The sequence below is a fragment of the Cucumis melo genome, chromosome 7 (assembly GCF_025177605.1).
Source record: "Cucumis melo cultivar AY chromosome 7, USDA_Cmelo_AY_1.0, whole genome shotgun sequence".
NCBI classification, from domain to species: Eukaryota; Viridiplantae; Streptophyta; class Magnoliopsida; order Cucurbitales; family Cucurbitaceae; genus Cucumis; species Cucumis melo.
This window is the reverse complement of record NC_066863.1, coordinates 7,286,208-7,311,398: the sequence shown is the minus strand read 5'-3', so window position 1 is coordinate 7,311,398 and position 25,191 is coordinate 7,286,208. Positions and strand designations below refer to the sequence as shown.

Sequence of the window (25,191 nt, the reverse complement as noted above, 5' to 3'; positions counted from 1 at the left end):
GATTTTTTATTGAACGACCTTTTAATTTAAAATATGAAGGATTAAATGTAAAATATTCTAAACAAAAAAGTGTTTTTTTCGTTAATTATATCTTTAATTTGATACTTTAAAACATATTTGTCATAATATTAAAATTAAATATCGATTTTAATTAGATTTTTTTCTTCACAAAAACTCACTGGAATTGATTTTACCAGAGAAAATTATTTGTATTTGTGATTTTTGAACTGAGATAATTGTATCTGTCTTATTTTTGCCCTATCGATTATCTATTTTGGTTTAAAATTATTCCAATCAGCTTTCCGTTAAGTCATTTGTCCCAAAACAAAATTAATTATGGGGAAAGTCTTTCTTCCCCTCAAACTGCCGCCTTTTCTCAGTCTTACTCTCCGGCGAGTCGGCGACAATCCAGCAAGATTGACTTGCATTGTGACCACCACTCCGAACGGCTTCGCCTAGGCTTTCGAACCATCGTTTGTTCTCCGTTTGAGACTCCAGCGTGAACAACAAGTTGTGCAACACGTTTTGCAGTAGCGTTTTTTTTAAAAAAAAAAACAATTTGGGAGGGCTTCGAATTAGCGGACCCATAACGTAGTTCGCACGTTTTCGGACATCACTAGAAGGATTGGAGCCTTTTCGGTAACATTCCGTAAGGATTATTGCTTTGATTCTTATTTTGAATCGGATTTAAGTGTTTAAATGATGTTTTGGTAAATTCTTAACTATTCCATTAAGTTTCAGCAAGGTTGAACACATTTCGGACTAGTTTGGATTGATTGAAGTGTACTAGATCAATAATATTTTTACTCTGAAATAGATTAAAGTGTGACTTGTGAAAGTTTGCTGGTTGTAGTTTATCAGCAATAATATTTTAGGTTTATGGTGGATTTTGGATAAGAGTATTCTTGTTGAATAATCTCTTGTTGTCGATTAAGGTTTTTGAACTAAGTTCTAACATTTAAACTTCATGTTTATTATTTAGGCTTTCTGAAAGTTGATGTTTGTCCAAGGAAGTGGATTTTGGGATTGAGAATCATTGGATTGTTGATCGAGGTAAGTGGCTTCCACGTAATGTCAATTTTTGACTTAGATATGTTTTGACTGATGTGACAATAAATGGTTGAAAGTGTATTTTGGATGTTTGAAATTCTGCTTTTATATGATTTGTGAATCAACTATAAGTGTTTTATATATTTGGTTGATTTTGTCAAATAGAAGTATGTGAGATTGCTTTGAACAATGGTTGTAAGTGTTGTCTGATTTTGAATTGAAAGTTTTTCTGTTTTGGTTTTTGTTTCCTGAAAGCTTCTGAAAGTTCGTATGATTTGATCTGAGGTGTTCTGCTACTCTATTTGAAACTACTTGTTTTATTTCAAATGTTTATGAATGATTCGATGGGGATTATTCGGATATGCCAAGTTTTTTTTTTAAAAGATTGTATACTTTTTTGTTGTAGCCAAATTTGGATTGATGATATATGGTTTGATTGAAGCTTATTCGTGAGAAGACATATTTTTGTGGTTTGACATTGCTCAGAATGAAGATTGATGGGTGTGTTGCACTCACATGGCCGATTGGCCTCGCAATCAAGTAATTTGACTGTTGTTTTAGTTGATTGTTAATCAATATCACTGACTGAATGACTGTTGTTATCAAGATACTTTTAACTATGCATCCTTCTTACTCTGTCTTTGAAAGTATTGAATGACTGAAAGTTCTGTTTGTATTGAAGTATTGGTTGATTGAAAGTATAGACCGATTGAAGGCTTTGTATTTGAAAGAATTTCAAGTTTATTCAAATATTTTGGTTTTGTTGCACGACTATTTGAAAGTTTTGGCTTGAAACGTTTAGTTTTGAAGTTTTATTTGCTTGAAAGTATCATATGTAGCAAAGTTTTGACCGAAAGTTTTGCAACGATTTGTATTTTTATTTACAAAAGGTTTGAAGGAAAATGAATTTCAAAGCTTGATATAGGAATTGATTGATAGTTATGTTATTTTTGTATTTATCTTTGTTTTCAAAATGTTTTCAGATGACATATCACGCAATACTTATGATGTAAAGTGAAGTTTGGTGTTCTGGCACAAGACATCAAGGGATTTTTTTTTTAATAGTTTGACCTAGAAATTGTTTGTAATATATTGCTTCCGCTGAACTGTGTAAGTTGTAAAGATTTAAGGTTAGCCAATTGTTATTTAAGTAAATACCATAATAGTAAGTTTGGAAAATCCGAAAGGACATGGATTTATTTCTAAATAGCATATTCTATGATTAAGCCATGTACCTTTTTCTCGCAGGTGCTTCTGTTGAAATTTCTCCTAAGGTTTTGATATAAAGACTTCTTTAATGGAGGAAACCCCAAAGTTAGTTGAATCAAAACTATTGTTCCCACCTCACCGTCGATTGAGTGAGACTTACCGTACACTGGTACAAATCCTTTCGCCCTTTTGCGAGAATGCAGATGTCTCTCTGGCAACTGAGTTTGACCCTCAACAATTAAGAGCTGGTATTCATAAAAAAAAATCTCTTTGCATTTATTCTATATATTTGCAGACACATGTGTAGCTTTGGAACAAATTCGATTAAAACAACATGGTAAGAAAGTTTCAGAAAATCAATTTGTAGTGCTCGAAAATCTCTTATTTCAAACACGTGCTACGAGATCTCTTATTTTGATAATCTCTTGTTTTAAATTTTATTTTGATGAACTCTCAATTACTTAAAACTTTTTTGTATGAAATTATTTTTCCTGCCTCATCTTACAATGTTAAAAATTTGTATGAAATTGTTGAATGAAAGGGTTTTGATAGCAATGTATGATGAAGTGTCAAAATTCTCATTTATTTGCATGTCAACCAACTCAATAGAGCTGGAAATGTTTTTTGACTGCTGACTGATAGAACACTAGTTTTGTGTCTATTATATTGATATGTAATGAAAAATTTACAGAACTTTAACAACAAAGTTTCAAAAGAAACCGAAACAAGAAAACAGAAGCACACAACTACTACCAGATTTACAACCTATCCAATAAAACACCAAACTACAATATCAAACTTAAACAACAAGAACAGAAACACAAAACCAGTAACCTCTGCCCTCCACCCTCGGATTTGGCAGCCCACTTCTCACTAACATTCTCCACACCTCCTCCTTCTAACTTCCTCCCTTTTATATCATGTTTTTCTGTAACTTCTCCTTCTAACTCCCTGTAACTAACCCTGGGTCCCACCAGAATAATCACCTCTTTCTTCCTCAATTTCATTACTCTCCTCACATATATTTTTACCCTTATTTCTCTGGTTATAAATAAATCTAATAGGGGTTCTAACACTGACCTTGCTGCTTATCTTATGTTGGATCTCAAATCCAACCAGAATTCTCAAAAGAGAATTATCAACTTTATTGCAATGGGAATGTAAACTGATTACAATATCAAAAGAAAACCAAATGAATTACGATCCGTAATTCATTCACATACACTCTTCACTGATACTCCCTCTCTAGAGCCCAGCGACTACCACTCAAAATGGAAAATATCCCCCCTCTTTCTCTTTCCTCTAACTACTTATAGTCTTCTAGGTGGCCCCCCTTATAATAACCAACTCTAACAGAAAAGGTGGTCCCCCTTAAACAACCGACTCATACGTATTTCTTACTACTTTTTATTTACATCTCTCTTCCTTCTCTGGTATTGATGGATAATTGGTGGTCTAACATCTTATTTGAGGTTTTCTTTGTGTTTTGCCCAATTGTTTTTGTGACTGTTTCATGCTTTTGTCCGTGCGACAGCTTATAGCAGCCACATGAGGCAGGCAACTGTAGAACCATCATGGCAGGAAGTCATTAAAGATTCTGTGAGAGTAGAAACTGGAGATTTGGCTATAGAAAAGGCGACAGTGGTTGAAGATAAACATGCCCAGGATTTTAAAGTTATGGATTTCATAAGAGATATGCCAATAGTGGAAAGAAGTGATAATGTGAGTGATCAAAGGAGAACTCTCAAGGCTAGGTCTGAAGATAATCACTGTGTTTATGAGGAAAATCGTACAAACGAGGCAGAGGCAGAGCATATCGTGGAAGGAAATAAGATGTTTTTTGATGACAACAGTTGTAGCAATGTGAGGACTTCGATTCAGACAAATGGTGGAAATGATCAAATATCGCCTGAAAATCTTCAGGAAGAAATTGTTGAACATCAACATGTTATGGAGGAAGAAGATGCTGGGAGCATAGTTCAGAAACTTTCTGGGACCTTATTGTCACTAGATGGCCACATGATTCAGGAAGCTTCTAAACAGGAGGAGGGAAACCAAGAAAACATACTTTCAATTGTAGATAAGGACATGCATAAATTGACTGAAAATTGTCCAAAAGAATTAAAATCTGAGAGCATAGTTTGCAAGCCTGATTTAGAGAGGGAAAAATCTTACATTTCTAGTATTGTTGAGGTCATGGATGTGGACGACAAAGAACAATGTAGTGAAAATGATTTTGGGCCAAATCCTTCATCTATGAATAAAGAGACACCTTCTGGGATTTATGAACTGTGTAAGAATAGCGAAGATAAAGCTATTACGGTGGACATTGGTACCTCCAAAGTAGAGCACACAATGCTGCCCAAAGCTATGGAAATGGACAAATATATGACTGAAAATGGAGATATCGAGGAGGGCGAAATTTGTGGTGAAACAAATGAAATTTCAGAAGATCCAGCTGTTTTAAATGAGAAGGTTTTTGGTATTCAAATTTCAGAAGAGACATTGAATAGAAGTAAGCTACCTTTTATTCAAGCTGACGAAGAAGCAAACAAGCCTGTTTCCTTATTCTTTGACAAAGCCGTGTATGCAAGTCATGAGAATAGAGAAGAATTCAAATCCAAAGAAAACAAAAGTGGCATGGATGCGTGTAAATATAAAAGCATTGTTTCAGAAAACAGGGTGACAAGTACAAATGAAGATCAGAGTGGTTTTATCTTAGAGGAAAGAGGATATACTGAAAAAGACAGTGGAATAAAAAAGGATATAGATTCTTTTACAGCCCGTTTTAGTAATCAAGTCCTTTGCAGCCAAGTTCCAGAAGAACATGCCACTGGAAGGAAAGAAACTGTATCTGTAGAAAAGGTACTGTTATGTAATTTCAAGTTAACATCATTGCATTAATCTTTATGTTTATAGCTTTTTGACTGTATCATGCATACATGCTCCAATACAGTATTTCCTGATGGCATTATATATTACTATGATATATAGTATCAAGAATTTAAGAGGAGGGATTTTTTGTCATAAGATAACTATTATGGTTTTAGCATTGAAACATGTATATAAATAAATATGTGATAGTAATTTGTTTAAACTACATCTTGCCTTATTTAAGTTTCGCAATCACAAGTTCTTTCTGATGGTAAATGTTTTGGTTAATATGTAATTACCGATGTGGTTCTCACTTTCATTATAATTTTGTTTAAGATTGGAATTTTGATAAGTGTCAACAGACATTCAATTTTCATTCTTAGACATTGACAATCTCTTCCATGGTGAACTATGTGGCTTTATATTGGTAATTGTGATGAATGATCAAAATTCAGTCGATATTTTTGTTCTAAAAACATTCCATGGCAGGAAACTGGGGTTTGCAATAAGAAAAAACGTGGTCCATTATCAGAAGGGAAAAAAGAAAGAAAAAAGGTATTATTACTTCTTTCATGTTTCTATTGTTTTGAAATGTCCGATTTCCTTTAGTTACCTATGGCGATATTTCTCTTTCATGGTATTCACTTGTTTCTGCGGTGTGTTTTTTTTTTATTTTTTCTAACTCACTATGACAATTACATGCTCAAGATACAAAAAAGGAAGAAGCGGGCTGAGAAGAACAGACAAGCTGGTGTCAAAAGGTTGAAGCTACATCCAGTAACAGTGCCTAAGCCCGTAGTATACTGTCGTCATTATGTTAAGGGGAGGTGCCAAGAGGTTGTGTAATTAATTTTTTATTTGCTTTGTTATAAGTCGTCATTTTTGGATCATACTAATATGACCGTTCACCTTTTATTTTTCAGGGTGACAAGTGTAAATTTTCCCATGATACAACTCCGTTGACGAAATCCACCGTAAGTTGTGGTTCTTGACAAATGTTTGTTGCTTTAGGTCACTCTTAAACTTATTCTACCTGATTTTTGGAATGGTTTGCTTTGACTAAAGCTTTGCTCCCAGTTAGCTTCTTAAATAGCTTTTACCTAACTATTTCCAACATATAAACATATCGATTATCACGCTTCGGTTATTTTGCAGAAATCAGGAATGACTATATTATTTGTTTTAAAAAATGGTCTCTCTCTCTCTGTCATATTCCCTACTTCGGCTGAGACTTTTCTCTGTCTAAATTAATGATATTGATCTTGCAGCCATGTAGTTATTTTGCACGCCATTCATGTATGAAAGGTGGTGACTGTCCATTTGATCATCAGTTGTCCAAGTATTCTTGTACCAATTTTGTTTCCAACGGTTCATGCCCTAGAGGGGATACTTGTATGTTTTCACACAAGGTATACATTTTGCATTTTCAAATGTGATTACTTTGATTTTCGGTTTTATTAGTCTAGCTACATTATGGTTGGTTAATATTTTGCTGATGTGTCACAGATTTTGCCACAAGAGTCAACTAGTACACCGAATTTGAAAACCGAATCCAAACCACCAGGAATACCAGATAGTTTGGACACTCAAAAGCAATCAAATATGAGTGGTCGCCTTAAGCAAATTCTTGTTACTGTTCCCAACTCCACAGGAACTTCTTGCAATAGAACTCCACTGGGAGGAGCTCTGCTGAAGAAAATGACTGGACCACCGCCTAATGGAATTAAGTTTCTCTCTTTTGGGAAGCCATCAGACAGTTCTTATCAGATGAAGAATGATAATGTGGAATGTGGAAATGTGTTAGCTCAAAGCAGGGTTTGTTCGGCAGAAAAATCAAATGAAAGCTCGAGGAAGATTCAGCCAAACCCAGCACCAAAGGGGATAAATTTTTTATCATTTGGTAGAACTTTATTACAGTCTAACCGCGAGAACTTAGCTACTCCTTCAAGCGACAATGGGGATCCTATTTCATCTGGTAATCAGATTCAAGCTGTTTCCAAAACTGGTCATGATTCCAATGAACTACTGAAGAATGTGCAAATGACAACACCCAAACAGACGAACTTCTTGTCTCCCACTGGAAATTATGCTTCTAACGAATTGGTTAGCTCGTCTTCCAACTGGAAAGCAGGTACTGATTTATTTGTACAGAATAAGGGAAACGTGTGGGATAAGCATGAAGGCTTAAGTGCAGTATTATTGAGGCCGCCAGGTACACCAATTTCTTCAGGTCAATTTTCTGATAGCTTAGCTTCTAGCATTAGTAAAGGAACACCAAGATCAGCTCAGAGGGCACTATTGTCAACATTGGCATTCGCTGCAAAACATGATTCCTTCATGAATAAAGGTAAATCTAGTGCTTTTCCTTCCCTCGGTAACGGAGGTAACAAGGATGGTGGGATTGAGAATATTTGTGGAAGTTTGAAGAATGATCAAGCTAAGGCTTCAAAACTTATAGATATCTTGTATAGCATTGGATCTAAATCTAATTTGTAATATGAATGCTGGTTGGTTTTTGTTAACCTAATACCGAAAAAATTGGATCAAGCAGCCAAATCAATTGCATCTCATAGATTTGATGAAATACTGTACGAAGGGAAACCATTGTGTTTGATATACCCTCTTAGAACTCAAGAACACAATTGTACAACCTATAAAACAAGGTCCTGTTCAAGTAGGGTTGCGAGCTCGGTATGGCTTCTTGTGCTGTCGTTTTATGGTTCTGCAATCTGAAGGAGGCCTCAAATATTTGAAAGGTGGTGTCGAATAGGCAATTCCCAGGGGGATTTAAGCTTGAATTCTTGTTTGCCATCCCTTAAATTTTTTGTCTTGACAAAGGCATCTCCACATGATTAACAAAGAACAGCCACTTCTTGAGAAAGCAATTAGGTAATTTCTTTCTGCCTCACCAGTATTTGAGATAATAATTTTAGGACATTATTTTTACTATATAGTGAAAGATAGCATATTATGAACCCCATCTTGATTACATTTGCACTGAAAATGATATCTGTTGGCAGATCAGATATCAAATTATATCCAGGAAAATGCTTGAAGAAGAAGCCGAAGAAAAGATCGAAGAATGCCAAGCCATCCAATCAATAAGACCAAAAATTGTGTAGGTTTCAACTTTTTTAGTTCAACACCAGCCTTTCTCAGGCTGGGGTGCTGCAAAATCAGATGGATAAAGATTCTGATGTTGAGTTAGTTTGACAGATAAATCAAACAACCGAAACTTCTACTCTCTCTTTCTTCTTCTTCTTCTTCTTCTTTTTTTTTTTTTTTTTTTTTTTTTTTTTTTTTTGTGTGTGTGTGTGTGTGTAGAAGTTGGTTAATGAGACGTTTTTAATATTTTTGGAAAAGAAAAGCTAACTATTCAAGTTTGTAAATCAAAAAAATAAAAAACAGGATCTTTATTTATATATATATATATATGTATATAAAATAAAAAATAAAATAAATCAAATCTTCAAGTTAGTCGAGGAGTATTTGGTATATTGGTATAAAATAAACAATTCAAAATTCAATGGGAGCAAACTATGTACATTTCTCTTAAGTCCGTTAGGCTTGAAACACATATCCGGTACTTATTAGAGAATATATTCATGAAAAATCGTGGCATATACACTTCACGAGAATTGTTATAAAACTTAATAAATTCGATTTTTGTTAAAGATCAAACACACCCCTCTAAATTTGTCAGTTCATGTAATTCCCCACAAAAGGAATTTGGATGCTTATGTCTCCTAATAGTGAACGAGTTGCACACAGATCTTCTAATCCATCCATGCAAAATTATGGCCCATTGTAATAACGATCTCCAATTTGTTATTTTTATTATTTTTTTTAAAGAAATGCATTATACTTTTGATTGGATTAATGTCGATTTTATCATTATTATAGCAATTATCTAATCACAACTTTACGCTTGAGACTGAGTTTTGTACCGTAAATGAAAAATGGCTGAATTGGTAATGAATAGGCCACAGCCGCATTTTGAGGCCCAAATTGGTTATTACTTGGCTTAGGCCCATGATGAATTATTGAGCTCAAATTAAGTCAATGGGCCACATGATCGAACTTGAAAAGCACGGCGGAGCAATAAGCGAACCGCCGAACTATCAACTTTGTGGTCGGACGACGAAGCGTGGAATTTACGGCGGCCACGACGACGACGGAGAATGGACGGCGAAGAAGGAGGAGGGATTAGGCTAAGCAAAAGGTTCTCCGACAAAGCTGGATCCGGCGAAGTCGATTACAAGACCAAAGCCGGCACCGCCTGGAGCCATTCCTATCTCAACCAGAAGCCATGGCATCCTCTCTCGTACCCTAATCAGCGCCGCAAATGGATCGCCGAGCAGACTCACTCACAGCGAGAGAAGCGCGCCGAGGAAGTTGCTCGAGAGGTCAATTATATGCTTCATTTATATTGATCGAACTCGAGAATTTTCTTCTTCGTTTTCTCTTGAAATCGGTAAAATTTTCTGTTTTCAGTATGCTCAAGAGCAGGAGTTCTTTCGCCAGACTGCTCTGGTCTCCAAGAAAGAGAAGGAAAAGGTTTTTATCTATCTTTTTTTTTTAGCTTTCTGACATATACACCTTGATTTGAAGTAGTTCTCATTTCGTATTTTTGTGAAGTTTGTATAGGTAAGTGACATTTAGTCATTTTGAACTCACTTTTCATTCGTTCTTCCACTTTCTGGTTTCTTATGAAGCAAATTGGAGAGCGTTTTTCCTATATTTCTTGGTTAGGTTTTTGTGAGAATGGTTTTCTCAATTCGTTTAAGTTTCACATCTCTATAGTTTATGGAACAAAAGAACTCCGCTATTGACAGTTGCTATGCGGAGCTCGATCTTGAAGATGATGATGGCATGGTTCAAACGGGTCTCCCAATGTTGTTCTGTCTACACTTCGATTCTGAGGACAGCTTTTGTAGTTTATTTGCGAGAATAGATAGTAGTCTATAAATTTCCTTCCATTTATTAACTGACGAACTTACTTTGCTTATTACTTATGGAGAATTTTTTTTCATGGACTCTGGAACCTTTGTTTGATGATTAGTTGGAGATGATGAAAGCGGTCAGTTTCATGTATGTACGACCTCCTGGTTACAATGCTGAAAGTGCAAAAGCTGCAGAAATTGCTGATGACAGGAAGAAACAAGAGGGAGATAACCCCTCTCAGGATCTGCCCATAGATAGCTCTGCAAATGAAAGGTACTTCACCTATATCATGCTTATGGAATTCGTTCTTGTTTTTCTTATGGAAGTGGAAAACAAATATTCAATGGGCATGATTTGAAGTGTCCCCTCTCCCACCCACCCAAGGTAGTAAGATTTCTCTTCCTCTTGCAGGCCACCAGAATCATCAAGCACCGTCGGTAGGGAGCCTGGTAAAAAACCGAGGCCAAAAGATGTTTTTGGGCGTGCGTTGCCCACTGAAGAAGAATTTGAAGTATTGAAAAATGCTCCTAGGTAAGTTGATAAGGTGCAGCGATTTAATGAGAATAACTTTTTTTCCTACTTTTTTGTGCCACCTTGGTTTGTTGCAAACACTTTCCATAGTTTGAACGAAATTAATGTTTGAATGAAATTAATTATTTAGTACTTAGCATAAAAGCAAAAAGTGTCTATGACTGATTATTTGTGCTTGAATAGGAGAAAATGCTATTCATTCTTGAGAATATGCTATTCATTGTTTATAAACTTTGACTTTATAGGTGGAAAATTGGTTTTCAAGAACATTTGCAAATAGATTTTCAGTTGATTTTAGGGGAATTGTCAAAATTGGAAAATTTGACAAAGTAATTACAACATATAGCAAAATTTCAGATTTTATTGATGGTAAATATTGATAGACACTAATATGCTTCTATCAATCATATTGATAGACAATAATAGAAGGTTACCAGTGTCTATCATTGATAGAATCCAAAATTTTGCTATATGTTATAAATATTTTAGTTTATTTTACTATATTTAAAAATGTCCCTTGGTTTTATGCAACATCAATTTCTTCATGTCATTATTATATGGATTGGTTGCCCCTTGGAATGGGTGTCTGCTTGTTCTTTTTTACACTTATATTTAAAACATATTGGAGGGTTCTCAGAGGTAGAATCAGAGTTTAAAAAGTTATCTACGAGATGAGCTGCCGAGCAGCCAATGAACAGTCTAATGTTTGTAGGGTATTATCGGGGACCTGGGGTTATCAAATTCACTGTTAATTTTGGGTTTTTAGTCTAAATTTGTTTCATATATGATGATTTAATCCTGTACATAAGGATTCTCGTTATTAGAGGTTTATGGGATTCTTTTGGGTCTGTTTTCAGGATGGACACAGGTGTTTTTGCAAGAGTGAAACCTTTTGGGGTAGAAGTACGCAATGTAAAATGTGTAAGATGTGGAATTTTTGGTCATCAAAGTGGTGACCGTGAATGTCCTTTGAAGGATGCTATAATGCCAAATGAAGAAAGCCGATTGAAAAGAGATGACCCTCTAACCACCATACTTGCCAATGCAGAGACCAGCGAGGCTAGTGTTTTGATCCCTGCTTAGTCTGGAACTTAAATTGCATTATTTTCTAACTTAATATTGTTGATTTACATGTAACTGAGAAATTATACAACAGTGTGCATACTGTTTGCAATATGCTGAAATAGATGTTACTAATTATCTCAAAAATGTCATTACTTGCAGCCTTTTCCTTTTGCTTTACAATCAATTGGCAATTCTGATTCTACCATTTTCTTAAAATTCCTTCTTGCGTGCTTTTTTTTCTTATTATTTACAGCCTCTAAAGTGGGAGTTGAAGCAGAAACCAGGAATTAGTCCTCCCCGTGGAGGGTTTAATCCAGACGATCCAAATCAGCAAATAGTTGCTGAGGACATATTTGATGAGTACGGAGGTAGATACTTTTTCCACCATGACAAGCTTTAATTATGACATATATATAGGGTGTATGCATGTGTAGTTTTCGTTTTAGTTCATAACTTATTATTTCCCATCACATTTGTAGGCTTTCTCAGCAGTGGCGGTATTGTCCCTGAATTGCTGTCCAACTTTTCAAGCAAACCCAAGAAAAAGAAGGTTTCAAGGCAAAGCTCAAGGAAAAAGTTTCAGTCATCTTCTAGTAGAAAAGAAAAGGACCTAGAAGATGATGAGAGAATATCAAAGAAGAAGCGTAAATCTAAAAGAAAGAAACAAGTCAATAGTGAATCAAGTTCTGAAACTTCAGAGTCTGATAGGCGAGATAGAAGGATCAAGCACAAGATCTCACATTTGTCCAATGATTCTGACTCCAAAACGCATCATAAGACTAAAAAGCATAGAAGGAAGCATTTAAATACTTCAGATGTTTCCGAAACCTCGGAGTCCAACAATGATAGAAGAAACAAGCACAAAATTTCGTATTTGTCCGATGAATCCGACTCCAAAACACATCGTAGGACTAAAAAGCATAGAAGGAAGCAGTTAAATACTTCTGATGTTTCCAACTTTGAGTGGCCTCATATTGCTGATCGATATTGCCCAGAACCAAGCCCGCCTGATATTTCAGGCTCCGAGAGGCATGACAAAGGGAGGAAACGCAAGGATTTTTATTCATACAAAAGACTGGACTCTGAATTAGAACACAAATCAGGTAGAAAAAATCAATCACACTCCTCTGAAGATTCCGGATTTGAGAGACATCCATTAAGTGACAAAACCAGATCCAAACATTCCTCGTCGAAAGGCCTACACTTAGATAGTCATCATTCAAGTAGCAAAACGAGATCAAGGAAGTCTTATTCATCTGATGATTCTGAATCGAACAGGCAACGTAGAAGCAAAGGCTGGAAGAATTATTACTCATCAGATGATTCTGATAAAGAGAAACGTGATCGAGTTAAGAAGAGAAGACATTAGTATATCTTACCTTGTGTATATATTCAGGATCTGGGGGACTTGACTTCACAATAATCATGAATATCAGTTTGTTCTTCATGAATGAATTATTTAGGCTCCACGGACGTGTACTATATATTAAACTTGAAGGATGAGCAAAGATGTGAAGTCTTCCAGATGCTTTTTTGGAGCTTGGCATTTTCAAAGTAAGATAGCTGGCTGGCGTTGGTTTCTAGCAGGTAATGTCTCTAAAATTTGATTAAATTGATTTTTATTACTGATTATATTTGATGAGATTACACATGGGAATATGATGGAAAATTGAAAATTGCATACAGAAGTTAATTGATTAAGATATGGTGGAGAATTAGTTGGTTCTTTGATTGAGGAACATCCTACTATCAGTATCGATCCATTGTTATATCGTGGTAGAATATGACAAGTATTGAACTTTACCCTTATTGACTTTCATTGATAACATCCCATCTCAAGTATTTGCTCATTATTGAATTGTCAATTTCTTGTTTATTCTAATAAATGATAGAATATCACTCTTATCAACATTATTTCTTGTTTATTCTAATAAATGATAGAATATCACTCTTAACTTCACATAACTTGTGGTATTTGAAGTAGTGGGTTATCATGGTCGGTGGTTTATAATAACCAGGTAGATTGTATTAATCTATATTTGAAGTTGGGTACATAACTGGAGCTCGAAACATGGGATTTTCTTTATAGTGATATTAAATGAGAGGAGGTTATGTAATTAGATTGTGTAAATCTAATTAATATTCCACATTTGTTTAGTAAACTTCAATCAATGTAGCTTGTGACATAACAGAAAAAATATGATACATATTTTTCTCTCTATTTGGAGGATTTGCCACGAATTTGACCTTTTTATTTTTATTTTGAAACAAACTCATTGCCTCAATTCCCCATGAGATACTAAACTCTCTCTGTAGTTTTATACTCAATCAAGTGTTGCACTTTCCAGACAGCTGGTCAAATATGCTCTTTTCTAAACGATCATTTTCATTAAGACTTCTCCTGTTTGCTATTAATAAATTATCTCGAGAACAAATATGGAAATGATTTTTTTTCTCTCTTTTTTTTTTTAGCTTTTTGAGTATGGCTTTCATGGTAACTACCATGGGTTTGTTTAGTTGGTACGAAAGTTATGCAAGACTATAATAACCAACTTTACCTTCCGTAAATATTATTTTAAAAATCTCAATTTGCTAAAGTAGTTACTATTTGCTACTGTTTTTACTATTATTTACTACGTTGTTCACTATTTCTTTTTTTAAACTAAAACAATCTACCCCACAAACACATGTTATTATGATCCAAACTAAAATAAAATAACTTAACTATTGTATGCAAATTATTATAACTCAATTATAATAACTTACGACTAATAACTCTCTTCAAACACCTTCTAAAACTTATGACTAATAACTCTCTTCAAACACCTTCTAAAACGTCAAGGATTCGATATGTAAAAGCACCTATATAAGAATTAATTTTCTAGTTTTCATTCAGTCTTCAAAATCTCAAAAATTACAAAATATATTTTGAAACTGATAGATATTACAATGCCCTACTGAATTAGAAAGAGAGAGAGTGAGAGAGTGAGAGAGAGGCATACCCGCAGTAGAATGTAAGAAACTGGTTAAAATAAAATATATATAACATATATAATTATATATTACCTAGTTTAACAAACTTCTACACGAAATGAAATTGACTAATATAAGCCAACACACACAGGTGAGGCAGTGAAGATGTTGAATCATACCACAACTCGTTGCAGTTCCAAATCAACAAAACCTCAAAGTAGCTTCTAGCTCCGCTTCGTCAGCACAATTGTACCCCAACAAGTAAGCTCGAGCTGCCATTCAATTAACATGAATTTGTTAGCATACATCCTAACAAGAAATACCTAAATATGAAAATATATGGAAATATTTTGTAATATTACAAGGAAGGCAACAAGATAACCCAAGGGGTCAAGCAAGTTCCTCCCAAATTCTCCAGAGCAAATCCCACCAAAACCTCATACCTTTCTCCCATCCTCGACGCCCTTTGATTTTAAACTTAAAATCCTAACAAACTTTGGAGCTATTCACTAGTATGCCTCTTCGAATAATCATATTAATATGTGAGGATTCTCACTCCTTTCTTATATTCTTTTACTAACTCAATGGCAAAAACAGAGGCAGCACTCTGTGTTTATATATTTATATTGCCAAAAACAGTAGATACAAGATATATGATAGAAATAACTAGGAAATAAAACAAAGAAACATTAAAGAACAAACCAACCTATTCTCCTAGGCTAAGGTAGGGTTCCTCAGCCGCCAATCCCTCTTCTTTACCAAAACATTCTCATAAATCTCTCGTACCTAGAATGCTACCCTCCCCTTGCTATTTATAAGACATTTGGCCGAATAGGACAAACAAGATTATCCTGTAGGGCCCACTTGCTGCTCCACTAACCCACTATTTCATTTCCATTCTCTCTTTCCTCCTTGCTGTCTTGTAACTTTCCTTTCTTGCCCTTCCTCTTATACACATTAATAATGGGAGGTCTTACAATACCCCGGGGTTCCAAAATCACCTTGTCCTCAAGGTGGAATGAAGGAAACTGTTGATTCATTGAGTAAACGGATTCCCAGGTGGCTTCACTGTCGGGCAATCCTTTCCATTTCACCAGCCATTCATTGGCTCCCAATTCAGGACTCCAACGTATGCCTAAGACTGTCTCCGGCCAAAGTTGCAATTCAAATTCTGCTGTGAGCTTTGGTTGTTGGGTTTGGACGTGGTGCTGGTTGCCTAGTTTAAGTTTGAGCTGTGAAATGTGGAAAACATTATGAATTGATGCTTCGGGAGGCAGATCAAGTCGGTATGCCACTTCTCCTATGGTCTCAGTGATGCGATATGGGCCATAAAACTTAGGAGCTAGCTTTTCTGCCCTTTTCCTTGCTAAGGAGCGCTGACGATAGGGTCTTAACTTAAGAAAGACTTCATCTCCTACTTTAAACTTAAGTTCTCTCCTCTTTGAGTCCGCAAATTTCTTCATCCTGTTTTGAGCAATCGTGAGGTTTTCCTTGAGCGCACTAATAGCCAAATCTCTCTCTTTCAGCATTGTTTCAACTTCATCATTAGGTGTCTTCTTATCTCCATAGGATATCAGGGGTGGTGGGGGTCTACCATACACGGTTTGGAAGGGAGTCGTGCGTGTTGAAGAATGGAATGTGGTATTGTATTATAACTCTACCCACGGTATGAACTGATGCCATTTGTTTGGTTGCTCATTACAAAAACACCTTAAGTAGGTTTCTAAACACTGATTGACCCGTTCTGTTTGGCCATCAGTTTGAGGATGAAAGGCAGTGCTTCGTTAAGGATGGTATCCATGGCATAAAATAATTCCTTCCAAAAATTGCTTACAAAGATTTTGTCCCTATCTGATATAATTGACTTAGGGATGCCGTGTCTCCGAACTATCTTATCAATGAATTCAATGGCTACTTGCTTTGCTGAGAACGGATGCTTCATGGTGACAAAGTAAGCATATTTACTCAGCCGGTCCACGACCACCATAATCACGTTCATACCTCCTGCTTTAGGCAACCCTTCGATGAAGTCCATAGTCCAATCTTCCAATATACGGTCGGGTATGGGTAATGGTTGTAGAACCCCTGTCGGTTTGGTTGCTTCACTCTTATTTCTTTGGCAGATTTCACACTGTTCAACATACTTCTTAATGTCTTCCTTCATACCTTTCCAAAACAGCTCACCACTCATCCGCTTGTAAGTCCTCAAGAATCCTGAATGGCCACCAAATATAGAATCATGAAAAGTGTGCAAGAGGCTGGGTATAATTGAAGATGATTTGGACAGCACCACTCTTCCTTTATACATTAACGTGCCATTTGTTAAGGAGTATTTTCCCTCCAATGCTGGGTTAGTCTGCAACTGTTGGGTTATGAGTTGGAGTTCTTCATCTTTCTCGACTTCCTTTGTAACTACTTCCATGTCTACAATGCCTGTTGTTGACGGCGCCTTTAATTCTATTGAATGATCCATTCTTGAAAGTGCATCTGCTGCCTTATTTTGGAGTCCCGGTTGGTACAAAATTTCAAAGTCATATCCCATTAACTTGGTTAACCACTTTTGGAACTGTGGTTGTACCTCTCTCTGCTCCAATAAAAACTTTAGAGCCTTTTGGTCTGACATAATGGTGAATCTCCTTCCTAAAAGATAATGCCGCCACTTTTGCACGGATAGTACTACAGCCATCAATTCCCTCTCGTAGATGGACTTGGCTTGAGCCTTTGTAGACAATTTCTGACTGAAGAATGCTATGGGGTGGCTGTTCTGGGATAGTACTGCTCCCAATCCACTACCTGAGGCATCAGTTTCTATCATAAAGGGCAAAGACCAATCAGGCAATGCGAGTACGGGTATGGTAGACATGGCAGATTTCAGACTTTCAAATGCAAGGGTGGCGTTCTCATCCCATTTGAAAGCGTTCTTCTGCAGTAGTTTAGTCAAAGGTGCTGCAATCTCACCATAACTTTTGACAAAACGTCTATAGTAGCCCGTCAGCCCCAAAAATCCCCTTAAACCTGTCACATCTTTGGGTTTCGGCCACTGTAGCATACATTTAACCTTATCCTGATCTGCCTCTACTCCATGTTTTGAGATAATATGGCCCAAGTAATGTATTTGTGAGTGAGCGAAAACACATTTTTTGCGATTAGCATATAACTGGTTGTCTCTTAGTGTTGCAAACACCATCCCTAAGTGTTTCTCATGCTCCGTTATGTCCGAACTATAGACTAGTATATCATCAAAGAAAACCAAAACACAACGCCGGAGAAAAGGTTTAAATACCTGATTCATGAGGGATTGAAAAGTGGCGGGAGCGTTGGTTAGACCAAATGGCATCACCAAGAATTCGTAATGGCCTTCATGCGTCCTAAACGCAGTCTTCTCGATATCTTCTTCTTTCATTCGGATTTGATGGTAACCTGATTTTAAATCTAGTTTGGAAAACACCGTGGCCCCATGTAACTCATCCAAGAGTTCTTCAATAACCGGAATGGGGAACTTATCAGCTACTGTAATCTTATTCAGCTTCCTGTAGTCTACGCAAAACCTCCAGCCTCCATCTTTTTTCTTGACTAACAGCACTGGACTTGAGAAAGGGCTGTGACTTGGTCTAATGATTCTTGTCTGTAGCATTTCGATGACTAGCTTTTCTATCTCTTCTTTCTGTTGATGACCGTATTTATAAGGCCGGACATTGATTGGCTTCTGCCCTGGTATGGTGAGTATGCGATGATCGATGGTTCTCTTTGGTGGCAGAGTGGTAGGACTGTTAAATACGTCGGAGTATTGATGGAGTAAGAACTGAATCATTGGTAATCCCTCTTCATCGCCTGGTTGGCTCGTGTTTTTGCTATCTGCACCCTCATTTTTGATCTCATACCCTTGCCAATCAAGCAAAAAACCTTGATCTTCCGCTTCCCATGTTTTCTCTAAAGTCTTGAGTGAGCATTCTGCTCTTATCAAAGTCGGGTCTCCTTTTAAAGCCACCTTATTTCCTTCCTTCCAAAAGACCATTGTCAACGATGGCCAATGAATCTTCATGGTGCCTGTTGTATCCAACCATTGCATTCCCAGCACCACGTCTATTGTTCCCAGTCCCACTACCAACAGGTCAGTTACTACTCTTAGCCCTTCAAGCTGGATTTCCACTTTGCTGCAAATGCCCTCTCCCTTACAACTTGTGCCATTGCCAATAGTAATCCCAAATTGAGTGTTTCTATTGATGGGGATTTTCCTTTCCGTGGCCAGCTCATGATGAATGAAATTATGGGTTGCCCCACTGTCAATCAATACAATAATCTCTTTTCCTTTAACTATTCCTCTCAGCTTCATAGTTCCCTTGGTTGTCAAACAGGTGATGGCTCGGTATTCTATCATAGTTTCTTCTGGCCCTTCCAACTGATTGATCTCTACTGGTCCTGTGTTTGGTGCCTCTGAACTCTCCCCTTCCTCGGTGCTTTCTTCTTCATTCAAGATAAAGAGCATGAGCTCCCTTTTTTCTTTGATTTTGCATCGATGTCCATGAGAATATTTCTCATTACACCTAAAACAGAGACCCTTGTCTAAACATGCTCTAAATTCGGCATCAGACAGTCTTTTAACGGGGGCTCTCCTTTTTGATAACTTCCGAGGGGTATAGTTATTTGCTTCATTTGGAACTCAGTTTTCCTCATAATCCCTTTATCGTTGTTCCATGGCACCTTATTACCAGCAGTTTCGCTTCTTTTTGGTTCAATAATACCCATCTCTGCTTGTGCCAATTTGAGTGCTAAGTTACGGTCATTCACCAACTGGGCTGCCATCATACATTCTTCTAGTGTTTGAGGGTGTCGACTCATCACTTCAGCTTGAAGCGCAGGTTCTAAGCCAGTTAAGAAAGCATCACTGAGCACGCTTTCATCCATGTGTGGGAGAGGTGCCGAGTAGTTCACGACCTTCTTGACATAATCACTATAGGAGCCTTCTTGTTGAATGCGTATTAGCCTAGCCCCCAAGCTTTTCTGTCCGGTATCTCTGAAGAATTCAAACATTCTGGTCTTCAAATCTTCCCACGATTCCACCTTTCTCCTATTGTGGCTCCACCTGTACCAGTCCACCTCATCTTGTCCAAAGCTCACCACAGCCACCTTGACCTTTTCTGCTTCTGGTAAGTTGTTGATCTCAAAAAAATGTTCTGCCCGGTAAACCCAGGATTCTGGATTTTCTCCCAGAAACATGGGCATTTCCAGCTTTTTATACTTGCTTCGATCGATCTGGTGAGTATGTATATCTCCGGTCACATCTGTCTCTTCCATTTTTCCTTTCATTTTCATAATGGACTCGTCGGATGTGCCAGATTCTTCCTTTTTCTTATAAGACTGGTCTCTCTACTCATCGGCCAATCTGTCCATACTTTTCTTCATCTCCAGCATCATTTCCTTGAGGCTTAACACCTCCTTTTATGTTCCTTCTAATCTTTCTTCCATTTGTCGCTGTGCCATCAGTCTTGTTATCACTCCCAGTTTGACAAGGCTCTGATACCAATTGTGAGGATTCTCACTCCTTTCTTATATTCTTTTACTAACTCAATGGCAAAAACAGAGGCAGCACTCTGTGTTTATATATTTATATTGCCAAAAACAGTAGATACAAGATATATGATAGAAATAACTAGGAAATAAAACAAAGAAACATTAAAGAACAAACCAACCTATTCTCCTAGGCTAAGGTAGGGTTCCTCAGCCGCCAATCCCTCTTCTTTACCAAAACATTCTCATAAATCTCTCGTACCTAGAATGCTACCCTCCCCTTGCTATTTATAAGACATTTGGCCGAATAGGACAAACAAGATTATCCTGTAGGGCCCACTTGCTGCTCCACTAACCCACTATTTCATTTCCATTCTCTCTTTCCTCCTTGCTGTCTTGTAACTTTCCTTTCTTGCCCTTCCTCTTATACACATTAATAATGGGAGGTCTTACATAATATTCTCCTAATAATTCTATATATATCTCTTTAAATAGGGTGTCACAGCATTCTTCAAAGTATGATAAACAATCAGACTAGAAAAGAAAAAAGGAAATATCATGATCTTTTTTACCAAAACGGCCTGAACCCATGAATGGTTCCGCCTCATCGGTTCCACCGGCTTGTTGCTGTTCCTGCAAGTTTGACATTCCATTACATGAGTTTTAACACAAATCAATTAAGACATAAACATGCATGAAGGGATCCAATAGTACAAGAATTATGAAATGAAGAACAAGAACAATTTAAAAGGATCACTCATAAATAAATAGAAAAGAGATGGGAGGGTTTGGAGAGACAGGTAAGAACCCTTTTGTAAAATAAATAGTAACATTACACGTTGACCCATTTGTTCATTACATGATTTCATGATCTACGAATGGATGGATGTAGGAACTATGGAACAAATATATATAAGTATCACAACTGAGCTTACTCAAGATAGCAAAAGTTTGGCTGTGAAGGGAAAATCTAATTATATTAGTGTATGCAATTGATTTCTTTTGCCCAATATTAAGCCATAAGGCTTCTATGGGTGTGTGTGCGCGCATACGATGTTTTTAGAATACAAGGTAAACTTTAAATGAGAATCCCTGTGATAGCCTAATAAGTTGAGAGGCGATAAAAAGGCAAGGCTTGAGTCAAGCAAGACTCAATAACTAAATAAACAATACATACAGAGCATATATTGTAAACACATCCAGATGTTCAAGTCTTTAATTTACATAAACTCTAACCAATAACTTAACATAGAGAAATTATAAAATATTGGTTAAAATACATTTTCGGTCACCCTATTTTGAAATTTGTTTAATTCTTTTAACAAATCTTACATTTGGTCACTTAAAGTTAATTTCTATTGAAATTGATTAAATAATCACAATAATTTTTCATGCAAAGAAACATAATATTTGAGTATACTTTTAGAAGTTGTAGTGAAAATGCTAAAAAAATAAAAAGCAACGGAAAAATCTACGATAACAATAAAGGACTAAATTTAAGATCTATTGAAAGTCTAAGGACTAAAATTGGACATTGAAAAGTATATATACTACAATAGAACAATCTCTAAAGCATAGAAACCAAAATAATATTTTAACCTAAAATATTACTATTAAGGATCGACATGAATTTAGCCAACTTTAAAGTTGCCAAATAAGTATTGATCATACTTCAAACTTCTTTCTCCAAAGGCTTCCTTCTTCGAGGAGTGTTCTCAATTTACCACATAAAATTAATTCTTTCGCACTATTTGTAACAAGGTTACCGAACCGACTCACTCACCCACCCATTTTTATAAAGTAATTAATTAGATTTCATTGACGTTTGATCTTTCAAATTTCCATTTTGAAAGTTCATGTGTTTCATGCTGCAGCATCCCCTCCTCCTTTCTTCCTTAAATCATAACTCCTAGTTTTTAGAATCGGTTTCCGGGCCCAACAAGAGGTTACTTAATCCTCCTAATACCCTTTTCTCCATTTCTCTCCATTTTACGAAATTAATTTGAATGGAACGGTTCCAATTTAGTTTGATGCACAAGACTTGGACACAAAAGCGCACTTTCTTACTCATTTCCCAAAATCGCCTCATCTAAGGTCGCCTCAAATTAAGCGTCATATAAATTAGATGTTATAATATAATAATTTAAACATTAGCGGTGAAATAAGGTTAGTTCAAGGGGTCTTAATTTCTAAATTCTTGCAATGTTATTCTCTGCAACTTTGCATCTTTTCATATATCTAAATACCGGACCTTGTAAACCATACTAACCCCAAACAGTTTAAGCTTTGGGTATCATAAACATGAAGAAGAGCTCAATAGTAGCTCAATCTAGGGATCAGTCGAAGAAGAGGTTATAAATCAGAGGCCCTCAACTAACATCAACCAAGAAAGCAGCTACGAAATCGCTGCTATTCACCTATTTAATCTGAACAAGTAATAGAAGAGCCTATTTACAGTCTTCCTCTATTTTCAGTAGTCAGCCCTCTGATAGGAAGTTAGAATATTACTGTTAGATAGCAGAAAGAAGACCAGACTAGTGCAATGTTGATTACAATTTAAGGAGGATTGTAATGTACTCACAGTATCTGGTTCCATAGCGTCTGGCAAAAGTAGAGAATCAAAGCAGTGTCCAGATATTGTGCAGACAAGTTGTTCATCATTGGGATCCATAATGACTTCTCTGCAAGTGTCGTCACATACTAGGAAAAAAACATGTCTAAAGTAACTGACCAATCTATAACAAAATTTGATATAAAAGATTGAAGAATACCTAATAAGAATATCATACCATGAACAAGTCCAGTCTTTTCACATACAAATGCATCTCCAATTTGGTAATATGTACACGTTTCTCCAGAACAAGTGTGATCTAGGACTATCTTGTCAGTCAATCCCCTGCTGCTCTTCCATGTAGATACTTGATCAGCCATGGTCCTATCAAGAATTATTTGGTCATCCTGCACCTGCAAATGGTCAAGAAAATGGTAGAATAAACAAAGACTCGGGAAGGATATAGCCTAGTAGAAACCTAGAAAACAAATTGAAAAAAGACCATAATTCAATCCTATCTTTAGACAAGAGGACATGGAAACAGAAACTATACTGGCAAGTATTTACCACCGTTCAAAGCTGATTAGAAAATAAGATACCTGAGAAGGAAGAGGAGCTTGACTTCTCTTTGCAGCTTGCATTTGGATGTAGTACTCTTTAAACTCAGAAGAACAATCTCGAACCAGTTGAGTCATATCTTCTTCGTCACGCTGGGATGACAGCAAAATTGGGTGATCAGTAGTTCATAGTTTCATATTGGAATAAAATCAACCAACAAAATGAAATTAGTGCACAGGTAGGAACCCCATTGGTGCTCCCAGATCCAAAGAATGATATGAGACTTAGGAGATTCAATATCAAGCTCTTTCTTTCTTGGAATGAATTGAAATCTCAACAGACTTTATTGTGTTAGATTTCTTATAAATTTGAGGATATAACTATCATATTTTAATTTTATTTTCCTTTCTAACAAAAAGAATGCCTCACTTCAAATCTTTTCTGTTTCAAACAGGGCAAAGAATTGAAAACCATTTCTTACATGTCAAGAAACAGGATTTAGGATCACTTCTTAACAAAGAGTGAAAGAAGAACCTGAATATAAAGTTTTTTCCAAGGACATTGGCGCAACTTCTTGGACGTGGGCAACATACCCCAACGCAGACAATATCTGCACATAATTTCCAGGCGAAAGTGTCAATAGAGTAGCGGGAGATTTTCTAGTAGTACCTTAGTGCAGAATTTCATAATGGTAGCATTGAAGAATAGCATAGAGATCAAACGCGGATGGATAAGTATACATAAGATGCCATTACTTACAATCTGCGCCACAATGATTCATCAGACGCCGCAGAATTTAAAAATCGACAAACCAATGAACAAGAAATGAGATCCTGCTCCAAAAGACACAGGTAAGTGAATAACAAAAATGGAGAAGAAACATTCAAAATAGAGGGGAAGAGCCCAGTTCGCAATACCTCTGATGAGAGAAACTTGAGGATATGGCGGAAGAGCTCCGGAGGAATTTTACTGAAAATTCCACTCTCAATCCTCCCAGGAACAACGCCCTTGGATTGAGAGGAGGAACTAGTAACAGAAACTACCTCTCTTTGTTCGTTAGGGCTAATCTGTTCGATTCGAGCTCTCTTAGGCTTTGGTTCCTCCTGCACGTTCCCCTCCTCCTACAAATATCCGCACTCAAATTCATCATCGTCCAACGTAATTCACCCTAAAACGACATGAACATGACAAAAATTTGGAGAAACAAACGATATGATACAATTTTCCTAAAACCAAACTAGTCCAAATCTGCAAATAAAATAACATGGGAGGAACAGAGGTAGTAAAGAGGTTGAAACCTTGTCGGAGACCTCCGAGAGAACCTCTGATTCGAGAAATTGAGCCAAGAACTCGTCGTCTTCATCTGGAATGGCCATCTCACATCAAGCGATGGGATTTTCGAAGTCCTGAAAGGATCGATTATGAAAACTTCGATATATAATGTCCGTCGGCCGGTGACCGGAGCTGGCAGCCGGCAGGTCCGGCCTTTAGAATGACGACCGACCCCCAATAACTCACCCGAAATCACAGGAACCATGCCAGGTGAGGATGCTCCACAACTGCACAACGCGAGCTTCCTGAGGCTCAGCCCACATTTTTCGTATTGGGCTGACGGCCCGAATTTGATTTAGGCCCAATTTCTATTAACTTAATGGGCCTAGCTCCATATAAAACGTTCTAATAAGTGGAAATTATAAAGTTTCGGTTCAAAATATTTCCAATTGATTTAATTTTTTAAATATAGCAAAAATTAGTAACTAATTAGTAATTCATAAATGTCATTAATTAACTTAAGTCAGTCTTTTCAAAAATAATACAAAGCGGCCAAATATTTACGTTGTATAAAACAATTTCAAAAACGAAAAAAACATACAGCTTCACAATATAAAATACCAAAAATGCCCCGTCAACAATTGTTCGGTACACGA

General features: G+C 36.6%; 3 protein-coding genes across 13 annotated transcripts; 2 read left to right on the top strand and 1 right to left on the bottom strand.

Moving 5' to 3' along the window:
* Positions 1 to 217: 217 nt before the first annotated feature.
* On the top strand, positions 218 to 8,379 carry LOC103487622 (uncharacterized). 9 transcript variants are annotated; one of them, XM_051088169.1, is made up of 11 exons: positions 289 to 639; positions 983 to 1,053; positions 2,034 to 2,160; positions 2,299 to 2,507; positions 3,794 to 5,124; positions 5,623 to 5,688; positions 5,842 to 5,970; positions 6,057 to 6,107; positions 6,402 to 6,542; positions 6,640 to 8,022; positions 8,154 to 8,379. In XM_051088169.1, exons 4-10 carry the CDS (start codon positions 2,348 to 2,350, stop codon positions 7,627 to 7,629), a joined length of 2,868 nt encoding a protein of 955 aa, XP_050944126.1. In that variant the 5' UTR covers positions 289 to 639; positions 983 to 1,053; positions 2,034 to 2,160; positions 2,299 to 2,347; the 3' UTR covers positions 7,630 to 8,022; positions 8,154 to 8,379. The 9 variants fall into 9 exon arrangements, with proteins under 9 accessions (XP_050944127.1, XP_008444224.2, XP_050944126.1 ...); XM_008446004.3 differs by lacking the exon at positions 2,034 to 2,160 and adding an exon at positions 1,457 to 1,590; XM_051088168.1 differs by having other exon boundaries at positions 289 to 649.
* An 834-nt stretch (positions 8,380 to 9,213) lies between these two features.
* Positions 9,214 to 13,531, top strand: LOC103487621 (uncharacterized zinc finger CCHC domain-containing protein At4g19190). The gene is made up of 7 exons (XM_008446000.3): positions 9,214 to 9,539; positions 9,628 to 9,690; positions 10,196 to 10,350; positions 10,489 to 10,608; positions 11,466 to 11,667; positions 11,927 to 12,041; positions 12,153 to 13,531. Exons 1-7 carry the CDS (start codon positions 9,315 to 9,317, stop codon positions 13,040 to 13,042), a joined length of 1,770 nt encoding a protein of 589 aa, XP_008444222.2. The 5' UTR covers positions 9,214 to 9,314; the 3' UTR covers positions 13,043 to 13,531.
* A 1,152-nt stretch (positions 13,532 to 14,683) lies between these two features.
* LOC103487620 (F-box protein SKIP31) lies at positions 14,684 to 24,802 on the bottom strand. Of its 3 annotated transcripts, none has more exons than XM_008445999.3 (9): positions 24,562 to 24,802; positions 24,181 to 24,384; positions 24,023 to 24,096; positions 23,798 to 23,873; positions 23,305 to 23,415; positions 22,944 to 23,112; positions 22,736 to 22,854; positions 20,727 to 20,787; positions 14,684 to 14,918 (listed from the first exon to the last, which is right to left on the bottom strand). In XM_008445999.3, the coding sequence occupies exons 1-9, from the start codon at positions 24,637 to 24,639 to the stop codon at positions 14,848 to 14,850; spliced, it is 963 nt and encodes a 320-aa protein (XP_008444221.1). In that variant the 5' UTR covers positions 24,640 to 24,802; the 3' UTR covers positions 14,684 to 14,847. The 3 variants fall into 3 exon arrangements, 2 of the variants coding, with proteins under 2 accessions (XP_008444221.1, XP_008444220.1); XM_008445998.3 differs by having other exon boundaries at positions 22,944 to 23,118; positions 24,562 to 24,801; XR_007822621.1 differs by lacking the exon at positions 14,684 to 14,918 and adding an exon at positions 14,962 to 15,188 and having other exon boundaries at positions 20,615 to 20,787; positions 22,944 to 23,118.
* Positions 24,803 to 25,191: the final 389 nt, after the last annotated feature.